Source organism: Apus apus, chromosome 5 (assembly GCF_020740795.1).
Source record: "Apus apus isolate bApuApu2 chromosome 5, bApuApu2.pri.cur, whole genome shotgun sequence".
In the NCBI taxonomy this organism is placed as follows: Eukaryota; Metazoa; Chordata; class Aves; order Apodiformes; family Apodidae; genus Apus; species Apus apus.
This window is the reverse complement of record NC_067286.1, coordinates 703,767-723,125: the sequence shown is the minus strand read 5'-3', so window position 1 is coordinate 723,125 and position 19,359 is coordinate 703,767. Positions and strand designations below refer to the sequence as shown.

The window sequence follows — 19,359 nt, the reverse complement described above, 5'->3', positions numbered from 1 at the left end:
TGCGCACCGGTGCGGCCGCGGGGCAGCCATGGCGGCGGGGCTGGGGCGGGCGGCGGCGTGCGCGGGGCTGCGGCGCCGGGCGGCGGGGCTGCTGCGGCGGGGCTGCGCGGGGCTGGCGGTGGACGACACGGTGAACGGGCTGAGCGAGGAGCAGCGGCAGGTGGGGCCGGGGCGGCGGGGAACCGGGGCGGCCCCGCCCCCGGGGGGTGTGTCCCGGTTGGCGGGCGCTGGTTGGGCCGCGCCGTGCGGGACGGGCCTATGGGCGCGCGCCTGGGGGGGGGCGCGGCGGCGGGAGCGAGCGGGGCCGGGAGAGGCCTCGGGACCGTGGTCAGAAATAGCACCGAGGAGACGAGTCCGTTTGGGCTCGTCAAGTCACAGACTGGTTTGTGTTGGAGGGACCTCAAAAGATCATCCAGTTCCAACCCCCTGCATGGGCAGGGACACCTCCCACCAGCCCAGGCTGCTCCAAGCCCCATCCAACCTGCCCTTCAACACTGCCAGGGATGGGGCAGCCACAGCTTCCCTGGGCAACCTGGGCCAGGGTCTCACCACCCTCACAGGGAAGAATTTCTTCCCAAGATCTCATCCAAACCTCCCCTCTTCCAGTTTTAATCCATCCCCCTCATCCCATCCCTCCCTGCCCTTGTCCCAAGCCCCTCCCCAGCTTTCCTGGAGCCCCTTCAGGCACTGGAAGGTGCTCTAAGGTCTCCCTGGAGCCTTCTCTTCTCCAGGCTGAACACCCCAACTCTCCCAGCCTGTCTCCAGAGCAGAGCTGCTCCAGAAGTCCTCTCAAGAAAAGTGTTGCAGCTCTCCCAGCCTGTTCTCTTGCCCGATGGGGGACCTAAAGCTTTAGGATAATAGTTCTGTGCTTCACTATTTCCTCCTATGCTCAGTAGCAGCGCCATGCAAGCATACAGAGGGACAAAATAAACTCAGTTGCTTTCTTACTACAGAATTATTCTTTACCAGGTTGCAGTTCATGGTTTATAGCCTTATCAGCCCAAATTAACTTGACAGGTTTTTGCACTTCTACATTTGGCAGGAGTAAAAGGACAGAAATACTGTTGTAGTTCTTACCTGTCTGGTGGAAAAGCTGAAAAAAATCAGAAATAAATCTTCAGTAGCACTGAATGTGAATTAACAGCACTGTAACTTATACCCTGGCTTAGAGTATCAGAGATGTCTGTGAGTCTATCCCTCAGTTTCTATTAATATTTTTTTTTTATTATGGTTTTAAGTTTTTTTTAATCTTTCAAGCTTTTTGCTCAAGTTTCCTGCTGTACTTGTTTGGTGGTACTGGACTCCAATGTCTTGGTGGCCATGGAAATCAGGATATCTCTTCAACTGTAAAAAGAGGCTGGTTTGGCTGTGGGCTTGAAAGAAGGGCAGAGAAGGTTGGGCAGATTTTGCTTTGCTGCTTCTGCCCCTTCTACAGATTCTGGTTGTGCAGCAGAGGCTTTTGGTTTCTAGGGCTGTTCCTTCACCAGCATTAAGCTGTAGGAATAAAGAACCAAAAGGAAATACAGAGTTGTTAAGCTCTACCATAATATCTAGGCAAAGTTTTAAAATCTTTATGGTAAAAACACTAGAAGTGATACTGTGTGTATTTTCTTAGGGTGTGTATAGACCTTGCAGAATACCTGCATGTAAGTATTGAAATTTTAAAATTTAGAAAAAGATTTTGAGTCTGTTAACACTTGGCACAACAAGCACACCTGACTTCACCCAGCTTCCTTCTGAAGAAGACAGTAGGACAGCAAAGGTAGTTCTGGGTTGATGCACTGGCACATTTTAATTAGCATGCATGCTTATTCCAGGCATCTGCATGTAATTAAATGAAACAAGCAGGTACTGGATGGGGAGGATGCACCATGAGCTCTATTCATCAGCTCTCAGTTTCCTGACCAGAACCATCCCCTGAGCCCTGCTGCAGGCAGTAAAGTGCTGTTCTCATGCTGGGCTCAGAGTGTCCAGGTTCAATGTTGGGAGGAACTTAAGTCGTCAGTGTCTTCTCCTGAAAAGACTAAAGGGCCTTCCATATGCTCTCCCAGCTATTAACCTGAAACATCCATTTCCTTAGGGACTTGTGCTTCTGCCTTTGGGATCCTGGCAGAGGAATGTTGGCAGTGTCCTGGGGAAGAAGATGAGATATATAACACACGTTTCTCCTCATATCTTTTCCCAGCTCAGACAGACCATGACAAAGTTCTGTCAAGAGCATTTGGCTCCAAAGGCCCAACAGATTGACCAGGAAAATGAATTCAAAGACATGCGAGTAAGTATTTCATGTGTGTGTTTGAAATAGAGGGTAGTGAAAGCCCCTCTGTGCTTTGATCTGTGTATTAGGCCAGACAAAGGATCCCAGCCCACACCACAGGGACACATGCATTAAGTTTTCAAACTTGAAAGTCATAGAGAAAACAGGTTTGTTTTTTTTTCCTGCTTTATCTTTTGTTAACAACTCTCAGCAACCTGGGGCAGAACCCAGCCAGGATGCAATTGGGGGAAAAAAAAGAATTTATTATAGTCTTGTGTGGATTCTTACCATGGTATTTCTGCTTGGCTCTGTTCAGACCCCTGCTCTAACATGTGCTTTGTGTTCTCCTCGCTGAGACCCTTCCTCAGACATCTGAGTTTCCTCTCTATTTGTTGTGAATGCTGAAGTGGAGAGTTGTTTGGCTGGCGAGTTGAAACTTGCATTCCTAATAAAAACAACACATTCTGTGCAACAGGATGGTCTGATTGGTGGAAATGAGAGATCTAACTATTGGTTTTCATAAGCTGCACAAGATTTTAAAAGCTCAGAACATCTGCCAGGATTTCCCGGAGCTCTGATGTTGACATTTTCAGGGATATATGCACAGCTTTGAAGTGAAATATATAAATTAAGTCTGGTGCACCAGATGTCATCCAGAGCTATTGAACAATACTTTTTGAAGTCTCTGGAGGCCATTCACTGATGATTATCTTCTCACTGGACACTGAGGCCAGGTGACAAGCCTTCACTGTGTGCCCAAGCAGTGGGGAAGAGGCTGCAGCAGAGCGATGCCCCCTCCAGCAGGTCTGTTTTCTCTCATCCTTGGCTTCTGCACAATTGCCATGGCTTCCCTCTTACTCTGTGGTGCTGCCAGACGTAGCTGATGTACATCCCAAGTCAGCCAGCAGCTCTCTGCCTCAGGAGTTGTGAAGTGCCAGCTCATAGCAGCTCTCCTACATAATTCCAGAGTTTCAGCCATGGATAACTCCTGGTACCTGCTGTTCACAGCAGCCACTCTCTTTGTGGTGCCCTGTGGGTCTGGACTCACTGCTTGTTCTGTTTGTAGGAGTTTTGGAAGAAACTTGGGGAACTGGGAGTTCTGGGAATCACAGCTCCTGGTAAGTCTGTTTCCACCTTTTACCTTCTGCTGAGTAATTCTTCAAACAAAAGACAGGCTACTTAAACCTACCCTTTCCAGTTGATAACAGCCTTGGCTGTGATGACACATCATTTTTGTCCAGAAGCTCCTACCTTAATGGCTTTTAAAACCTTTTCTGCAACTTTTGTTACTCTTCACTGGCTCAGAATCCTTTTTCCTTGATAGTCTTCTGGATGATTACAAAATGGCTTTTACAGTTTGAAAGTACTGTTCAGAAATGTTTTTCCAGATATATGCAATTCAAACATGTTTGTGCCTCTCTAATATGAGGCATTTGCTGCAAGTCTTGAAGAATGAGAGCTATAGATAAAAGTATCCTAGAACAAACATCCATCTCTAATGGGAGAAGTTAAAGGGTGTAAAACAATGCTCTGAAAAGCGGTGATAGCTAATGGAAAGCTCACCACATCCAACCAGTTAGAAAAAATCAGGGTAAATCTTATTCAGCCTTGTCCAGGTTAGTTGAAAAGTGTTTTGATTAATGTTATAGATTACTGAGGCTGCTGTGGTCATGCTGAATGCACTAACACAGTGTAATGAGGAGAAGCCCTTAGTGCAGAAAAGCAGCCAATGGGGCCTTTATGTGCCCCTCGTAAAGTCTGTGTTTCTGGAGGTGGCTGTGCAAAGGCCTCTGCAGAAGCAAGCTGAATAGCAATGCCTTGGAATAAAGCCTCTGCCTGCCTTTCAGTGGTGCTGGGGCTGCCTGAAAGAGTCTGTATTTCTGCTTTCTTTCTCTTTACTCTTCCCAATTTACTGCTGCTCCTGTTTTTTCTCACTCTTACCTTCTTTCTTCTTTGATGTTGTGCCTGAGGCTTACAGCAGTTTCCCACACTATAAATAAGCCAGCCCCTCATGAGTCCTGTCCTTCTTGATTTCCTCAAAGATTTACCTCTAAAACCCTCCTGTGCCCAGAATTTTTCTGCCTTGTTTTTGATTGTGTAGCTGTGTGCACTTTATTGGCACTGGTTTTGTTGTAGGAGGTGGAGACTGGGATTTAGGATGTGAAGATAATGTGAAATCTTATGAGGGCATGTGTTCAATTAAATGGCATGTTTGGGCACCAGTGGATCGAGTCTATTAAGGCAGCATTTTAAATAACAGTGCTTTTTGTTTTCTTCTTAAGACTAATAAAACTATGTTGGTTTGTAATTTTCCATTTCTTGTATAAAGAGCTAAGTTAAGAAATGCAAATGTGTGACTACCATGGAATGGTAATACAGGCATGTCCTGTAAAAGGAGTAATTTTGAAAGGGCAGCATCATTCCCATTCACACTGTGGTCTGTGTTACATGAGGAGTTGTCTGGGAGGATTATTTTCTTGCACCTCTTGCAGTACAAGGCAATCAGGGGCCAGTCCTGCTTGCAGCAGGCAGTTCCCTTTCCTTTCTTGAGGCAGTAGCCCCCAACCTGTGCCTACTACAGGAGTGAATAGAAAACTCTCTTGTTTTGGCACATATGAGAAATTGTTAAACCCACTTTTTAGGTGGGGTTTTCAGTAAAACCCCAGACTCTGATTTGTGGCAGGGAGGTGATTTTGGAAGAGTCCTGCAGATAAAGCCAGGAGGGAGGAAAGGCTGCACCTGATGCCCCTGGCTGTGGTGTTAATTGGAGGGGTCAAGGGCAGTAGCCCTCTCTGAGCCCAGGGTATGCACTCAGCTTTTGGTCACTTTGAACAAACAAACATTTTTGCCCTTACATTGTTGCTGCTTGCTGAGAGCATTCGTGTTGGTGACAGGTAAGAGCTCCCAGCTCAGCTCCCTGACTGTTCCTCCCTTAGCAGTACAATCACTTGCTTCTTGCCTGTAGAACAAAGCTTTTCATTGGGATGTGGCTGTATTTGTGTGTATATACATGCGTGTAGGTACCTAGGTGTGTATAAGTACGTGGGCTGTCAGCTGCCCAAGGCCATTATGCATTGCTTGGCCTTCTCTTTTTCCCTGCCTTTCCACCCCCTGTTCCACTCCGTGCCTTTAATCCTTGCCTCCAGTTTTAGGTTCAGCTCTGTGTGCCTCACTAGATTCCTGGTTGTGATGGTCGTGCTGCTCTGTCTCACCTCATCCTCTCTGGAGATCCATGTTCTTGCGCTGGTGAATCGCAGCAGTTATATTTATGAGTCATGTTCCTTCTGCCTCAGCCACCCATCAAAGTGCTGCTCTCCTGCACTTTTGTGGGCATAGAGAAGTCTCTAGTGCCCCACTTTCTGAGCAGCTAGAGGATTCCTCACTCCTTTAGAGCTCCTTGTTGTAACAAATGTGTGGGATTTACAAACCTTGCCTGTGTTCCTTTTTCCCCCCAATACAGGTTGCCACTTTGCTTTAATCTCCATGATAATATAGGGTTGTGCTTGAGGATGGTTAACAAGAAGCACCAACTATTGTGCAAGTGCATCCTTATCTATGTGTATAAAAATAAATTATTGATTATGCTGAAGAAGTAACATCACTGTGCCTCTAAGATAAGAAAACTGGAATTCAGAGAGGATGGGGAAAGCCAAAGGAGCCCAGCTCAGGGACAGTGTCAGTCAAAACAGAAGATCTCCTGTAAGTGGCTTGAGTCTCATCTGCTCCATGGGGGTAAACAGGGTTTCTCTTCTCTCTTCAGCGGAATATGGTGGATCTGCTTTGGGATATCTGGACCATGTGCTGGTGATGGAGGAGATTTCTCGTGCATCAGGAGCTGTTGGGCTCAGCTATGGAGCCCACTCAAACCTGTGCATCAATCAGCTGGTGCGTAACGGCAACGAGGCCCAGAAGAAGAAGTACTTGCCCAAGGTACATGGCTGGAAAAGGGAGGAAACTGGAGAGCATTTGGGTTTTGGTTGCATGCAGGATGGAGCATTTTAAGCACTAGCCAATTTCAGTCACCCAGCTTTCAGGAAATATTGTACTTGCCAAACTTGCCTGTCTCTAACTTGTTCATTTTTCTCTTTAAATGCACACTGACCTCTGCCTGTGCTGAGGTCTGTGTCTGGAGGTAGCATAGTCCAGTTCTCTCTGGAGCTGTGTTAGTAAAAAAGGCTTTGAGGTGACACTGGATTATATTCTTCCAGCTTCCCAAATTGTTTTGAGAGTTCTGACTGAAAGCCACTGCTTTCCTGTTCTGTATTTGCCATTTCTCACTTCCCAAATGCTTGGTTTGCCTATGCTAATTATCTGCACATGAAACCTCATCATTTGGGGCATTGATGTTTGTGACTAAAAGCATGTTATACAGATTTCAGTATTTAAATGCATGGAAAAACATAACTAGTACATTGAATCCCAGCTTCTGAAGTGATCAGTGGAATTATCAGTGCAAGAAATTTGATTTAAATCACATGGAAAGCACAGTGTTGCTTCCTGAAAGTACCATGCAGCCTGCTCAGAGGTAATTGTCCTTTTTGCAGCCCAGGTGTGTTTTAATGCCCTCATTCACTGCCTTTCAATATGAGATTTGTGATCACTTCAAGTTCTTACCTGTCTGGTTCATGACAGAGCACTTACTCAAAGAGTTTTGAGCAGATCAACAGGACTTCTGTAGAAATGCATTGATGGATCGACTTGGTGGAACATGCATCTTGGGCACTGAGTCTTTTTTTAAAAAATAAGAGATCAAAAGGAGAAGTAGATGTATAAAAGCACAGAAGGAGAAAAAAAGGCAAGGAGGAAAGGGCAGGATGAAAGAAATAGTGAAGAGGAAGCAGCAGGTCTGCCAGAGCCTGGTATGAGCAGGCACAGAAGGAGGGTGTCCATCTGCTGCTGTAATGGGAGTGTGGGGGGACTGAGCTATGAGAACATTGCTGAGAACTTTGCAATCTCTTTTCATCCCCCTCACTGGCCTTTTGTGTTTCACAGCTCTTGTTTATGTAAAAGGGCAGTCATGAAGTGAAGAGCAAGGGGCTGGTGAAAGGCATATGGCTGCCTGCATGGTTGTTTTGGCACCTTCCTGGAGATGGTGTTTTCTGAGCAGAGCTGTACTGGTCTGGCTCAGCCGGGAGCCGAGTCATCCTCCTCATACCCCTGGGGTTTGGTTCTGTTCCCTCAGCACAGCAGCACCAGGGAGCTCCTTGCTTGGCCTCCACCAGAAGCAGCAGCTCTTGTTTGCAGTTCTTGCAGAGAACAGCTACCCTGGAGATTCCTGCAGGGAAAGAGAAAAAAGGCAGGCAGGCTAACGAGGGAGCAGGAGCAGTGCTGCCTTTTCCACCCTGGTTGTCTTCTGTTCCAGCTAATCAGCGGGGAGCACATTGGAGCCTTAGCAATGAGTGAGCCCAATTCTGGATCTGATGTTGTGTCCATGAAGCTGAGAGCAGATAAGAAAGGTAAAGCCTGTCATGTGCTGCCTGGATAGAGAGCTGGTGTAAATAGTGTCTCCTGTAAGTTCAGACTAACCTCCCCACCACCACCAAGAGAGGGTCCATGGTCCTGGGTGTCCCAGGCCGTGTTTGCAGGCTTGTGCTGCCTCCCAGGGGATTCAGTGGGGGAGAAAGCCAGGCAGTGAAGACACAAGGTCTAAAAGTGGACTTGTGGTTGTGGTGGTGGAGGTTGGTGGAATGATGGAACCAGTGGTAGGTGCCATAGTTTGTCAGGCATTTGTTAAACTGTCTCTGGAAATTCTGTCATTTCCAGAAATGAAGGAAATTAATTTTCTTGACCTTGGGAAGGATTTGTGCATGCTTTTGGGGGTCCTAAAGAACATCCTTGGAAGCCTGTTTTGAAATAAATGGAGTGGGGATATAGGTGTTGCTCTGTTGTGAGCTAACAGGTTGCAGCTCTTTGCTTCTAGGAGACTACTTTGTTTTGAATGGGAACAAATTCTGGATCACCAACGGGCCAGATGCAGATGTTCTCATTGTTTACGCTAAAACTGACATGAATGCAGTTCCAGCCTCCCGAGGTATCACTGCCTTCATTGTGGAGAAGGTGGGTTGAATAATTCTCTTATGGTTCTGTGGTTTTTAAAGCAACTCCTTCCCTTCACTCTAACTGGCTCATTTAGAAGCCAACTAGCCAAGACATTAAAATGGCTATGTTCATTTCTAAGCCTCATTTTCTTGCACTGCTCTCTTGGAATCCTGAAATGACCTAAACATGCAAAGCAGAGGAGGCCAAAGGGAGCAGAAATTGACTGTTCAATGGGGGGCCCTTGGAAAACAGGGTTTCCCTTTCAATTATTTGAACCTATGCTATATACATCTCTGTCCCTGCAAGGAAGACAGGAAGCTGCAATAAAATAAATGGTACTGGAAAATCACAGAGATCTGCAAACCTTCTGATGGACTTAGCCTGACTTAGTGATTATAGTTCAGTTATGGCAAAGCTTGCAGCCCTTACTCCCAGAGTGTCAGTGTTGGCAGCTGTCCACAGCATTTATTTATTTAATGTTTCTGTGCATTAGACAATGGATGCACTCAGGTCCCAGGTGCCCCCCATGTGTGCATGTTTCTCTGTGGATCTGCTCCTCTGCACTTGCACTTACCTCTTCTGTATCCACTCCCACCCCTGCCTGGTACCTTACATGTCTTTGTGTGGCCAAGGAGATTTCCCAGGCATCTAGTGATCTTACTCAGTCTGTCAGAATTGCCACTTGAAATGTATTTTTCCTGTCCTGGCTTTGCAGGGAATGCCAGGTTTCAGCACGGCCCAGAAGCTCAATAAGCTGGGAATGAGAGGGTCTAATACCTGTGAATTGATCTTTGAGAACTGCAAGATCCCTGGTGAGTTGGGTTCAAATGGTGGTGGTTTCCTGTCTTGTTGATCAGATAAATTGGATCACTAATTACATGCATGTTCAGACTGTGACCTAGAGGGTTTGCAGATGGTTATCTGCTCTCTGGCAGCCTCAAGGGAACTGGTGGAACTGGAAAAGTCCAATTTGCTGGTGTGCAGTGAATGAGCACATCCCTCCTTAGCTCACTCCTCTTCCACCCTAATGGACCTAACTCTTAACCCCTGCTTCTGCAAAGCCTGGGTGAGGCTTCCAAAGGAACTTTGTTTCCATTAGTGCTCCCATCTAGCATACTCCGAACTGATTTGCCTTGAAGGGTTTTTTTCTCCCAAATCACTGGAGATTGTCCAACACATTTTTGGTTGGCCTGTAACATTTCTGAGTTATTTGGGGGTCAGGGCCTGAAAATGAACTTCCTTTTCCCCATTAGTACAGCAGGGGCCACTGTAATGGTCATTTTTGTTGTTAGAAAAATCCCAGACTCTCCACAGCAAGTGGAGTAGCTGCCTTATCTGACTGAACTCAGGAAAATCCTGGTTGCTTACCTGCAGAGCAAGTGGCTCCTGCTCCCCATACACCACCAAAAGCTGCTTTGCAGTAAGTGGAAGAGCTTCAGCTGAAGTCTGGCATTTCTAACTTGATTGGATCCCTCCAGTGAACTCAGCAAGGCCAGTGCCCAGGTCTTCAGCTCATCTCCTGAGGAACCACCTGCAGGAGCAGCGTGTTCTCATGGGAGCGGGGTTCCCGCTTGCTGACCGCTTGGGGAAGCCCAGCACTGCAGGCTGGAAGTTAACACACTTGGCACTCTGGCCATTAATGCTGCTTCTGATCTTCTGCCTTGGAAGCAGAACCAGTTTGATGCCATCTCAGGTGTCAGCAGGATGTTTCTGTCAGATCAAGATGTTCCCTAGCACTGCATTTCCTTATGCTGTAGAACACATGGGCTCCCTGCCAGCTGTGCTGCACAGAGTGGCTGGTGTGTTTCTCATGGCAAGTGTGGTCCATGGATTCCTCACTCATGTTGCATTGGTAGAAGTTGGTTCAGAGCCCCAGCATTTGTTGGGTTTGCTGTGATATGCAGCCAGGAGCTCTGCTGCCCTGGTGCAGTCAGCCCATGTCCCTCAGCCCACCACACATTTATCCATCCTCTTTCCCTGGTCCTACAGGGAATTGTTCAGGCTATTCAGTCCTTTTTTAGCTGTGAGATGTCATTACTTATGAACAGCTTTGACATTTTACTGTTACTGATGCTGGCAGTTGTGTTCTGTTCTTCACAGTAGTGTTGGCTATTAGTATTTTTATTTCTTGTCTGTGGGGCTCTTGAGCTTTTTCTCTGAAAGCCAAGCTTCATTCTTCTTCCCCATGGTAGCTCCAATATCATGATGATGGCCCTGCAGAGGCTGCACTTCTTACCCTACATCAACATGCTCTTCAGTAAGCAGGAGACAATGCAGTTCATGAGCTTCTGCCACTGAAAAACAGATTGATTATTTCAGGAGACTATCTGCATGGGTCCAAGTCCTGTCTCATTTTCACTTTGCGTATCACACCTCTCAGATCTCATGTGATCAAAGCTTGAATGATATCTCAGTTCTGCTCTGTGAGGTGGTCAGGATAATCTCTGTCCATCTACAAAACACAGTTGTTAGGCTTTAAGTTCTCTCCTGATTGTAAGAGTAGTACAGCCTTGCTGAGATGAGCCTTTTGTTCCTGCTTCTTTTTTTTGTACTTGCTAACATCAGTGTGTGCTTTAGATTGTCCCAAAGTGAAACTGTTTCTTCAGGTTTTTTTCTCAGCCCGTTATCTAATGTGGCTATTTTCCTGTTCCATTTGCACAGAAATAATACTTGTCTTTTTCAAACGTTTATTTATAACAGCTGCAATGTTCTGTTCAGTCCCCCTCACAGGAGGGGAGATAATGACTGTTCATATTCTCCAGACTCAGAGGACTAATACATATCCCTCCAATGTGTGATAAGTGGTGAGCTTTGACTGCCTGCCTCTGGCAGCTCTGGTTCCTGGATTGGGAATGCTCATGGAGGTGACCCAAGGATATCCAACCAGGATTTGCATTCATTTCAAACACACACTCAGTAGATGGATCAGTTTGGGTCAGGGACATACTCATGGGATGGTGAAGGGGGCTCCTAATTTGTTCTCCCAGGCTACTAAGTCTGCTATTCTTGGTGCAAGTGCTGAGCTGGAAGGTCTCTGGAGAGCACCTCACCCTTCAGAAGACAGACAAGAGAGTAGCAGTGGTTGTAGCTGCCCTTCGTAACCCTCTGCTGCCTTTTCCTTTCTGGCTTTGCTGGGACTGAAAAGGCATCTTGGTGGCAGGGAGTGTGTGTGTCAAATCTCAGTGCCTGTCTGGAAGTTTGTCTCAAACCAAAAGGGAAGGTAAAGGGGAATGAAAGTTTGAATCCTCTCCCCAGTGAACAGGCTGTCTTGGTTCTGCACAGAAGTAAGTAATTTTCCTTTGCTGATTGCAGCTGAAAATGTTTTGGGGACACTGAGCAAAGGAGTCTACATTCTGATGAGTGGATTGGACCTGGAGAGACTCATTCTGTCTGGTGGGCCTTTGGGGTAAGGGTTTGTCAACTTTTATAGACTGCCAGGCCAGAGGATCCTTCACCATCACCTAGCCCAGTGGGATGCAGCTCGAATGGAGACCTGAGATACTGGGACACTTCTTGTGCAGTTTTTTCAGTTTGAAAGCATCTATGTGGAACATGCTCTGAGAGGGAAGGGGTAGAGGAAGCAACACCAGAAAGAAAGCTGGCAAACCTGTCTTCCAGAGTAGCCCGGCCACAGCCCCTCCACTGGACTGGGGAAAGGGTTCATTCTGCATTTATTCAGAATAAATAGGCTCCCCAGTAATTATTTTTACCCTGCAGTCCTTTTGTCCTCCCAGGTGGTCTCTCTGTACTAATCCTCAGGTGGACAGACCATCTTCCACAAAGCAGAAGGAGGATTTTTCACCCTCTTGTTCTTGCTTGTGCTTTTCTGTGGTACTGGCAAGCACTCCAAGAGTTGCTGGTCTCTGGAGATGCCAGGCAGCACAAGCTGTCCTGGCTGCAGTTGTAAGAAACCTCTTCCCTCGTTGTCTCAGTCCCCTGAATTACGCAGGTGAGACCTCACCACAAGGTGTCCCAAATGTGCAGAGCACTGGGGAGAAAAATGGGAACTTTGGATTCTGTTCCTAGTGGTGTTTGAGTGGAGCTGTGGGAATGCAGCAGCATATCATGCTAGGTAGGAGAACCTTTTTTGCCTTAGATTACACTTCCAAAGTTTAATTATTATTAATTAATAGTTCTGTTCTTCCTTTTCCTCTGTATCTGTGCTTGGCTTAGGCTCATGCAAGCTGTCCTTGACCACGCGATCCCATACCTGCATGTAAGAGAAGCATTTGGACAGAAGATTGGCCTCTTCCAGGTGAGGCAGCAAAGAAATTAGGAACTTCTGTTGTCTTGCTTTTCTCTTCAAAAAGAAGAAGACAAAGAGCTCTGTGGTGGAAGGGCTTTGGGTGGGGAAGTTTGTCTGGAGTTTGTGCTGGGGCTGCATGATGTAATGATGTGGTGGGAAGGTGACAGGATCTCTAAGCATGTTTGCCTGAGGCCACTGATGGGCACAGCCAGGGCTGTGGCTGACACTTGGGAGTCACAGAATCACAGAATCTCAGGGGTTGGAAGGGACCTGGAAAGATCATCTAGTCCAACCCCCCTGCCAGGCAGGGTCACCCAGAGCACATCACACAGGAACGTGTCCAGGTGGGTTTGAATGTCTCCAGCCAAGGAGACTCCACAGCCTCTCTGGGCAACCTGTCCCAGGGCTCTGTCACTCTCACAGTAAAGAAGTTTTTACTGATGTTTATGTGGAACCTCCTATGCTCCAGTTTGCACCCATTGCCCCTTGTCCTATCACTGGGCATCACTGAACAAAGCCTGGCTCCATCCTCCTGACGCTCACCCTTAACATATTTGTGAACACTGATGAGGTTGCCCCTCAGTCTCCTCTTCTCCAAGCTAAAAAGACCCAGCTCCCTCAGCCTTTCCTCACCAGGGAGATGTTCCACTCCCTTCAGCATCTTTGTGGCTCTGCACTGGAGTCTTAAGCAGATTCCCTGTCCTTGAACTGAGGAGCCCAGAACTGGACACAATATTCCAGATGGGGCCTCTTGAAGGCAGAATAGAGTGGGAGGAGAACCGAGTCTGAATTGACAGAACCTCCAGCTCCCTCACATGTAGCTGTGAATCCACGTCTTCCCATGTGTCTAGTGAGGTGGGTTGGGGAATGGGTGCTCCCCAGTGCTGATGCAGAAGGTGACCCTCACCCCTGTCTCTGCTGTTGCAGCTGATGCAGGGCAAGATGGCAGACATGTACACGCGGCTGATGGCCTGCCGGCAGTACGTCTACAACGTGGCCAGGGCCTGTGACCGGGGACACTTCAACGCCAAGGTCAGCTGCTCCCACCTGGCCTGTCTGCTGGGGGGAATCCCTGTCATGTGGTCCCCGGGTGGAGGTTCTGTCCTGGGGGCTCAGAATGACCCACTCACAGCCCTAAGTGCTTCCTCCCCCCCAGAAGGAAAAGAAAGCCTCCTTCTGCAAGGCAGCAGATTTAGCAGCATCAGTAGGTGTTTATTGGCAGCCCAAACACAATATCCTGGCTGTGGGGAGGGGCTGTGGGAGTCATTCCGAGGTGTTGTCATCTCCAGGACCCCTGTGAAAGGAGGGGACTGAGTGTTTAACAGTTGGAGCACAGAGCCCTGCATCCCAAATCAAATCACATTGGTCTCCTGTGGCTATGATGGTCGTTCATGAGAGACCAGCTCCCCTGCTGCACTCCTTTTTTTCCCCTTTTTCTGTTTTGTTTTTTTTTTTTCTTTTCTTTTCCCGTCCCCACGTGGCCTTTGCAGACCTGCCACAAGTGTCTGCAGTGACAGACAAGCTGCTGCAGCTTCTCTTGTGCCTTTGTGGTCAGGGCTGCAGGCTCATTAGCAGATGCCTGTAGAGCAGTGGGAGGGTCAGAGCGACGTGGAGGTTGGAGACAGGCAGGTGACACCTTTCCTGACTGTCATCCTCCTGCCTCTCCTGCAGGACTGTGCTGGAGTGATCCTGTACTCAGCAGAGTGTGCGACCCAGGTGGCTCTGGATGGGATTCAGTGCCTGGGTGAGTCACTGACCGCACTGATTCCTCTGAGCAGCTGCTGGAGGGAGCCAAGAGCAGTGCCAGAGCTTTGCCCTCTCCCATCCCACCCTTAAAGCCCCTGCAATCAGGGAGGAGAAATGACCTGTGCCTTCTCTCTGGTGGCAGGTGGGAACGGGTACATCAACGACTACCCGATGGGGCGGTTCCTGCGCGACGCCAAGCTCTACGAGATCGGGGCTGGCACCAGCGAGGTGCGCAGGCTCGTCATCGGCAGGGCCTTCAATGCCACCTTCAAGTAGGGTCTGCCAGCAGGGAGGCAGCACCCCCACCACCACGAGGCCTTTGGCCCCAGAGGCTGGAGCACACAACTCTTCTTCTTCTTTCTGCTTGTCATTCTGGCATCGTCACTTGTGGATGCTCTTCCGCCCACTTCTGGAGGTGCTGCTGGACCGAGCTCTGGCAGCATGAATCAGAAGGTGGCCTGGAAGGAAAAGTGTTTTTTTCTCTTCTCATGATCATCCTGATTCATCCTGTTCATCAGCCAACCTGATCCTCAGCATTAGAGGGCTGTGGTTCATCCAGGGGACATTTCCCCAACCACGCAGGCTGGTGAGCAGTGTGCCTGAACCAGGAGGCAGCCATTGCTGAGCACAGGAAGTCAACCAAAAAAAAGCAAAAAACCAAGGCCAATGAGAGAAGAATTTGGGGTTGTTTTTATTTCTTTTTTTAAAGTGCCATGAAATAGTGTTTAGCCTAGTACCACTGGAAGGTGAAATCTCCCTTCCGGTGGGATTAATAACTTCCATCTTGGAAACTCAAGGCCAATCACATCATGAGGTGGCTGTCGTGAGCACTCAGGCATCATCTCTGCACAAGCAGGGTTTTAGGTGATGGTTCTTCCAACCTCGTTAAAATGCCACATCTGCTCCTTTCCTTACTTCCCTTTCTTCCTGCTGCTTCTCAAGATGTCCCCGAGCAGCTCCAAGTCTGCTGCTCTGCCTGACGGCCCCTCGCTCAGAGATGTCACCAGCCAGCATCCTGGGAGCAGCTCAAGCCTCAGGCCTGTATTGTGACACCCATGAATGAAGCAGGCAGGAGGAGGGTGACTTTTGGGGTTGTTTGTTGGTTGTTGTTTTCTTTCCTGAAGGTTTTTCTTTTGGCCAAAGGAGGTACTCACACTCCACCCTCGGGCTGGCTCGAGAGGGCAGAGCGAGCGCAGCAGCATTTGTGGGTGTCCTCAGTGCATATTATACACAGCAAAGGGAGGTTTATCCAGCTTCATTAAAGAAAATTGCACAGTGTACTGCCAGCCTGAAAGAGTGAATCACAGAGATTTATGGAGTTCTGTAAATATGACAGAACATTTAATTAAAAACAGTTGCCATGTAGGCAACTTCCCAGCAGTTTTAACTGAAAAAAAAGACTAAAGCTTTGTGTATTTTTTCTGGTTGTAGTTGACATCTGTCTGTACCAGGTGACAGGCTAATAGAGAATTTTAAAATACCACAGATTGAAGAAAAATTCGCTGTTCTGAATCACCAAGTGTGTGTTAAAGTTACAAAACTCCATGTCATTCAGAGCTGGAAAGAGCTGCTGAAGTCATGGTGGTAGTGCCTTCTTCCCAAACTTCGTGTTGCTGCAGCTGGGGTGGGTGGCTGTTGCTCTGGGAGTGTCCCTGGGTTTAATTTTCAGCTTGAACCTCTGGATGGAGGTAGCAGAGAGGGGTGAGAGGTGGCCTGTCAAAGGTATCTTGTTGAGCTGCACCGGAGAGTGCTTTGGAAATGAGCCTTGAAGCACAAGTGAGGTGCCTGTGCACACTGAGTTTGTTACTGTACCTGAGTGGAGGTGACCAGGCAGCTCTGTGTTCTCACAGTGATTTCAGATGTTGCCTCCTGGATGTGCAAGGCACAAAATTGCTGCAGTTGCTACACCCCAAGCTAGTGTCCCTTGAAAGCCCGAGGGCAGGAGCTTCCAGATGTACCAAATTATTTGGGAGGCAGGTTCCTGCTGTGATGAGGAAGGGCAGCCCAAAGCCCTGACCCTCCTCCCTGCTGGCATGTTTTCCAGCAGGCTGTGGCCAGGGCGGGTAGGCAGGAAGCCCTGCTGCAGAGCATGTTGCTCTGCTCCAGCTTCTGGGTCCCAGTAGAAGGCAGATCTGACTGGAAAGGAGGTGGGAACACTCACAGGGGGGATGAGAAGCACAGGCACAACATCTCCAGTACCTTGTATTCCACCTGGATGTTCTTCAGCTCTTTAATATGGGAATGAATCACAGCAATTTGCCTTGAAGACTCTCAAAAGAACAGAGGAACTGAGTCACTGTGGTATGATCTGTCTCTGGCCAGAGGAGCTTCTCCAAGAAGCCACTTCAGGATGTGAGATTCAGATTGTTAAAAATAGGTTTTCTGAAGTGAAGGGACCTGAGGATTTTTAAACCTGTCCTCTTAACATTGGAGAGGTCTAATTTTTAATACACATAAGAAATAATCCCTTCACTTTCTCAGCTGATCAGCACCTTGGAGTTGGAGGTAAAATGAATCAATGTCCAACGCATCACAGGGCAGGGGGGAGGGAGAGACTCATCAGTCCTGAGCAGGGGCTGTAAATCAAACCTCACCCACAGCTCTGCAGGGGCTGCCTCTCCTCCCGCCAGGCAGGTCTCACTGTAAAAGGAAGAGTGGGGAGGGCTCTATGAGGGATAAGGGCTTTAATCTTTAAATGATACTAACAAAATAAGCTTTTTCCAGGGGGCCTGTACTCCCAGGGTGTTTCCCAGCAGAGGGGAGGTGCAGGCTGTGCCCGGTCCCTACTGCAGCACACGGGGCTGGCAGCAGTGAGGGTGTAGCTGCTTTCCCTTCCTCTCCCTCCCTCTTCCTTACCAACCACAGCTTTTACCAAAGAAGAATTCTTACAGTGAAGAATTTCTTCCTAATATCTGACCTAAATCTCTCCTCTCTCAGTTTAAAACCATCACCCCTTGTCCGTTCACTATCTTCTCTGATGAAAAGCCCCCCCCCAGTTTTTCTGGAGCCCCTTCAGGCGCTGGAAGGTGCTCTAAGGTCTCCCTGGAGCCTTCTCTAGGCTGAACAGCCCAAATTCTCTCAGCCTGTCTTCATAGCAGAGCTGCTCCAGCCCTTGGATCATCTTGGTGACCCTTCTCTGGACCCTCTCCAACAGGTCTGACCCCTAACAATACTTTTTAAAAAGAATAACTATTATATATAAAGTACAGTGAAACACCCAGGCTGTGCCTCAGGCCTCCTCTGGAGAGCAGCAGAGCAAACAGGGAAAACTGTGCCTATGGAGATGATCTTCATGTGTCTGCTCTGAATTCATCATGGAATTGTCCCAGACTGATCAGCCTTTGGCTGGTGGTCAGGCAGGGCTGGGTGTGCTGCACCTTTCCTGGTTTGAGGGTACCTGTCCTGTTTGCAGCTGGTGACTAGGCAGAGACAAGCGTGGAGAGCAGAGGGAAGTATTCACAAGGGTAAATGCTGGATTTGTTTTAGCAGTGTGTGGAAAACATGAGGATTTGGAATGGGGCAGGTTCCTAAGGACGTTTCTCACAGCTGCTTGGGAAGCCACCAATGCTGCCTGCTGTCAGAGCCTGCACCCAGCAGTGCCCACCAGCTGGGGAAGTTTTGGGTGCTCCCTCAGTTGTTTGGTGTGTATAAAGCATCCATCCTGTAGCAGCTGGGTCAGGCTCACAGGTTACCAGTTATTGATTGCCTGAAAGAACTAAAACCAGCCTGGCAGCCTGGGGCATCCAGCTCAGGTGATTGATTTTTTGCTGTGTGCAACCAGAGCTGCTCTGCAGCTTCTTCCCTAGGCTTGAACATCTAATGGAAGAACAGTCTGAGCATGGTGGCCTGAAGGGACCAAAGCTCTGGCTCAGTGTGATCTCCTACAGGAGAATTTTGCAGCTGAAGACATTCTGCTGCCAGCAGCCATGGGTGGATCCGAGGGTGTGCTGATGGTGGGATCCCAGCTGGCTGCAGCAGCAGGGTAGGGGTGTGAGGCCAGGGAGCAGGTTCTTGCCCTGCCCTGAGCACTGGCAGGGTGGGGAGGTCTGGGTCGTGCCCTCCTGCCAGGGACTCTGCAGCTCTGCTCTCTTCAGCTCCTCCACTGAACTCCTGAGCTGTGCTAAATACTGTTTGCACGGGGAAACTTGTTCTGTGTCCTTAACCCTTTGCTCCACGACTCCTCTCTGGAGCTGACTGCAAGAAAAAGCAGCTTGGCCTGGAAGACCTGGGCTTGTGCTGAGCCCCGGTGCTGCCTGAACAGGTACTAAAATGCATTTGATGTAGAAACTCCTGGAGCACATCCTGTGCCCTGCCCCGTGCATCTGGGCAGGTGGGACCATGGCTTCTCCAAGCTGTGTCCAAAACCAAATCTTCTCTGATCTGATGAGGTCCAACCCTGCTGAGTTCTCCAGGATGAGTCCTTCAGAAGAGGGACCCGTGTTTGAGCAGCATCCCAGGCAGGGTCCTCACTTCCCAGCAGAACCCTGAAGGGGTTAGTTTCCCCCAAAAATTACACTTCCTGAGCTCTGCTGGGGCTGCCCGATGGGATCTCCAGTCTGCTGTGCCTTTGGGACCACCTGCTTGTTCCCAGAGAGCCCCTGTGCCCTCTGCTCTGTCCCCCCAGCCTGCCCTGGGGATGCAGGAGCCGTTCCCTGCCTCGGGGGCCGCGTCCATGTCCGTGTCCGTGCCCATGTCCGTGCCCCTGCGGACGCGGGGCAGAGGACGCGGTTTCTTGCCCGCGGGGAAGGCAGGCTCCGGCAGCCGCGGGGAGGAGGAGGAGGCTGTTTCCCTGCTGTGCCACTTCAGCGCAGGGTGACACATAACGGAAGTGTCATCGCGTCTTATTTACTACACGGGGAGGACGAGACGAGGCCGAGCCCTGCGGTGCTGCTGGAGCAGGGCGATGCTACAGCCTGCCCAGGGATCCCCCCGGCCCCGGGATCCCCCTGCCCCGGGCAGGGAGGGCCCGATCCCCTGGCAGGTGCGGGCAGGGGGGCCCCGATCCCCTGGCAGGTGCGGGCAGGGGGGGCCCGATCCCCTGGCAGGTGCGGGCAGGGGGGGCATCCTCCCG

The 19,359-nt window shown here is 49.2% G+C and overlaps 1 protein-coding gene across 1 annotated transcript; it reads left to right on the top strand.

Annotated features, from left to right (window-relative positions):
• Positions 1–7: 7 nt before the first annotated feature.
• On the top strand, positions 8–15,803 carry IVD (isovaleryl-CoA dehydrogenase). The gene is made up of 12 exons (XM_051621497.1): positions 8–160; positions 2,186–2,275; positions 3,324–3,375; positions 6,018–6,187; positions 7,620–7,713; positions 8,178–8,314; positions 9,012–9,108; positions 11,609–11,702; positions 12,470–12,551; positions 13,470–13,574; positions 14,214–14,286; positions 14,431–15,803. Exons 1-12 carry the CDS (start codon positions 29–31, stop codon positions 14,562–14,564), a joined length of 1,260 nt encoding a protein of 419 aa, XP_051477457.1. The 5' UTR covers positions 8–28; the 3' UTR covers positions 14,565–15,803.
• Positions 15,804–19,359: the final 3,556 nt, after the last annotated feature.

Coding starts and splice junctions, on each gene's coding strand:
- IVD (XM_051621497.1), top strand. CDS start 29: ATGGCGGCGGGGCTGGGGCGGGCGGCGGCGTGCGCGGGGCTGCGGCGC. Junction 6,188..7,619: donor AGAAGAAGTACTTGCCCAAG/GTACATGGCTGG, acceptor CTTCTGTTCCAG/CTAATCAGCGGGGAGCACAT. Junction 12,552..13,469: donor AGAAGATTGGCCTCTTCCAG/GTGAGGCAGCAA, acceptor CTGCTGTTGCAG/CTGATGCAGGGCAAGATGGC.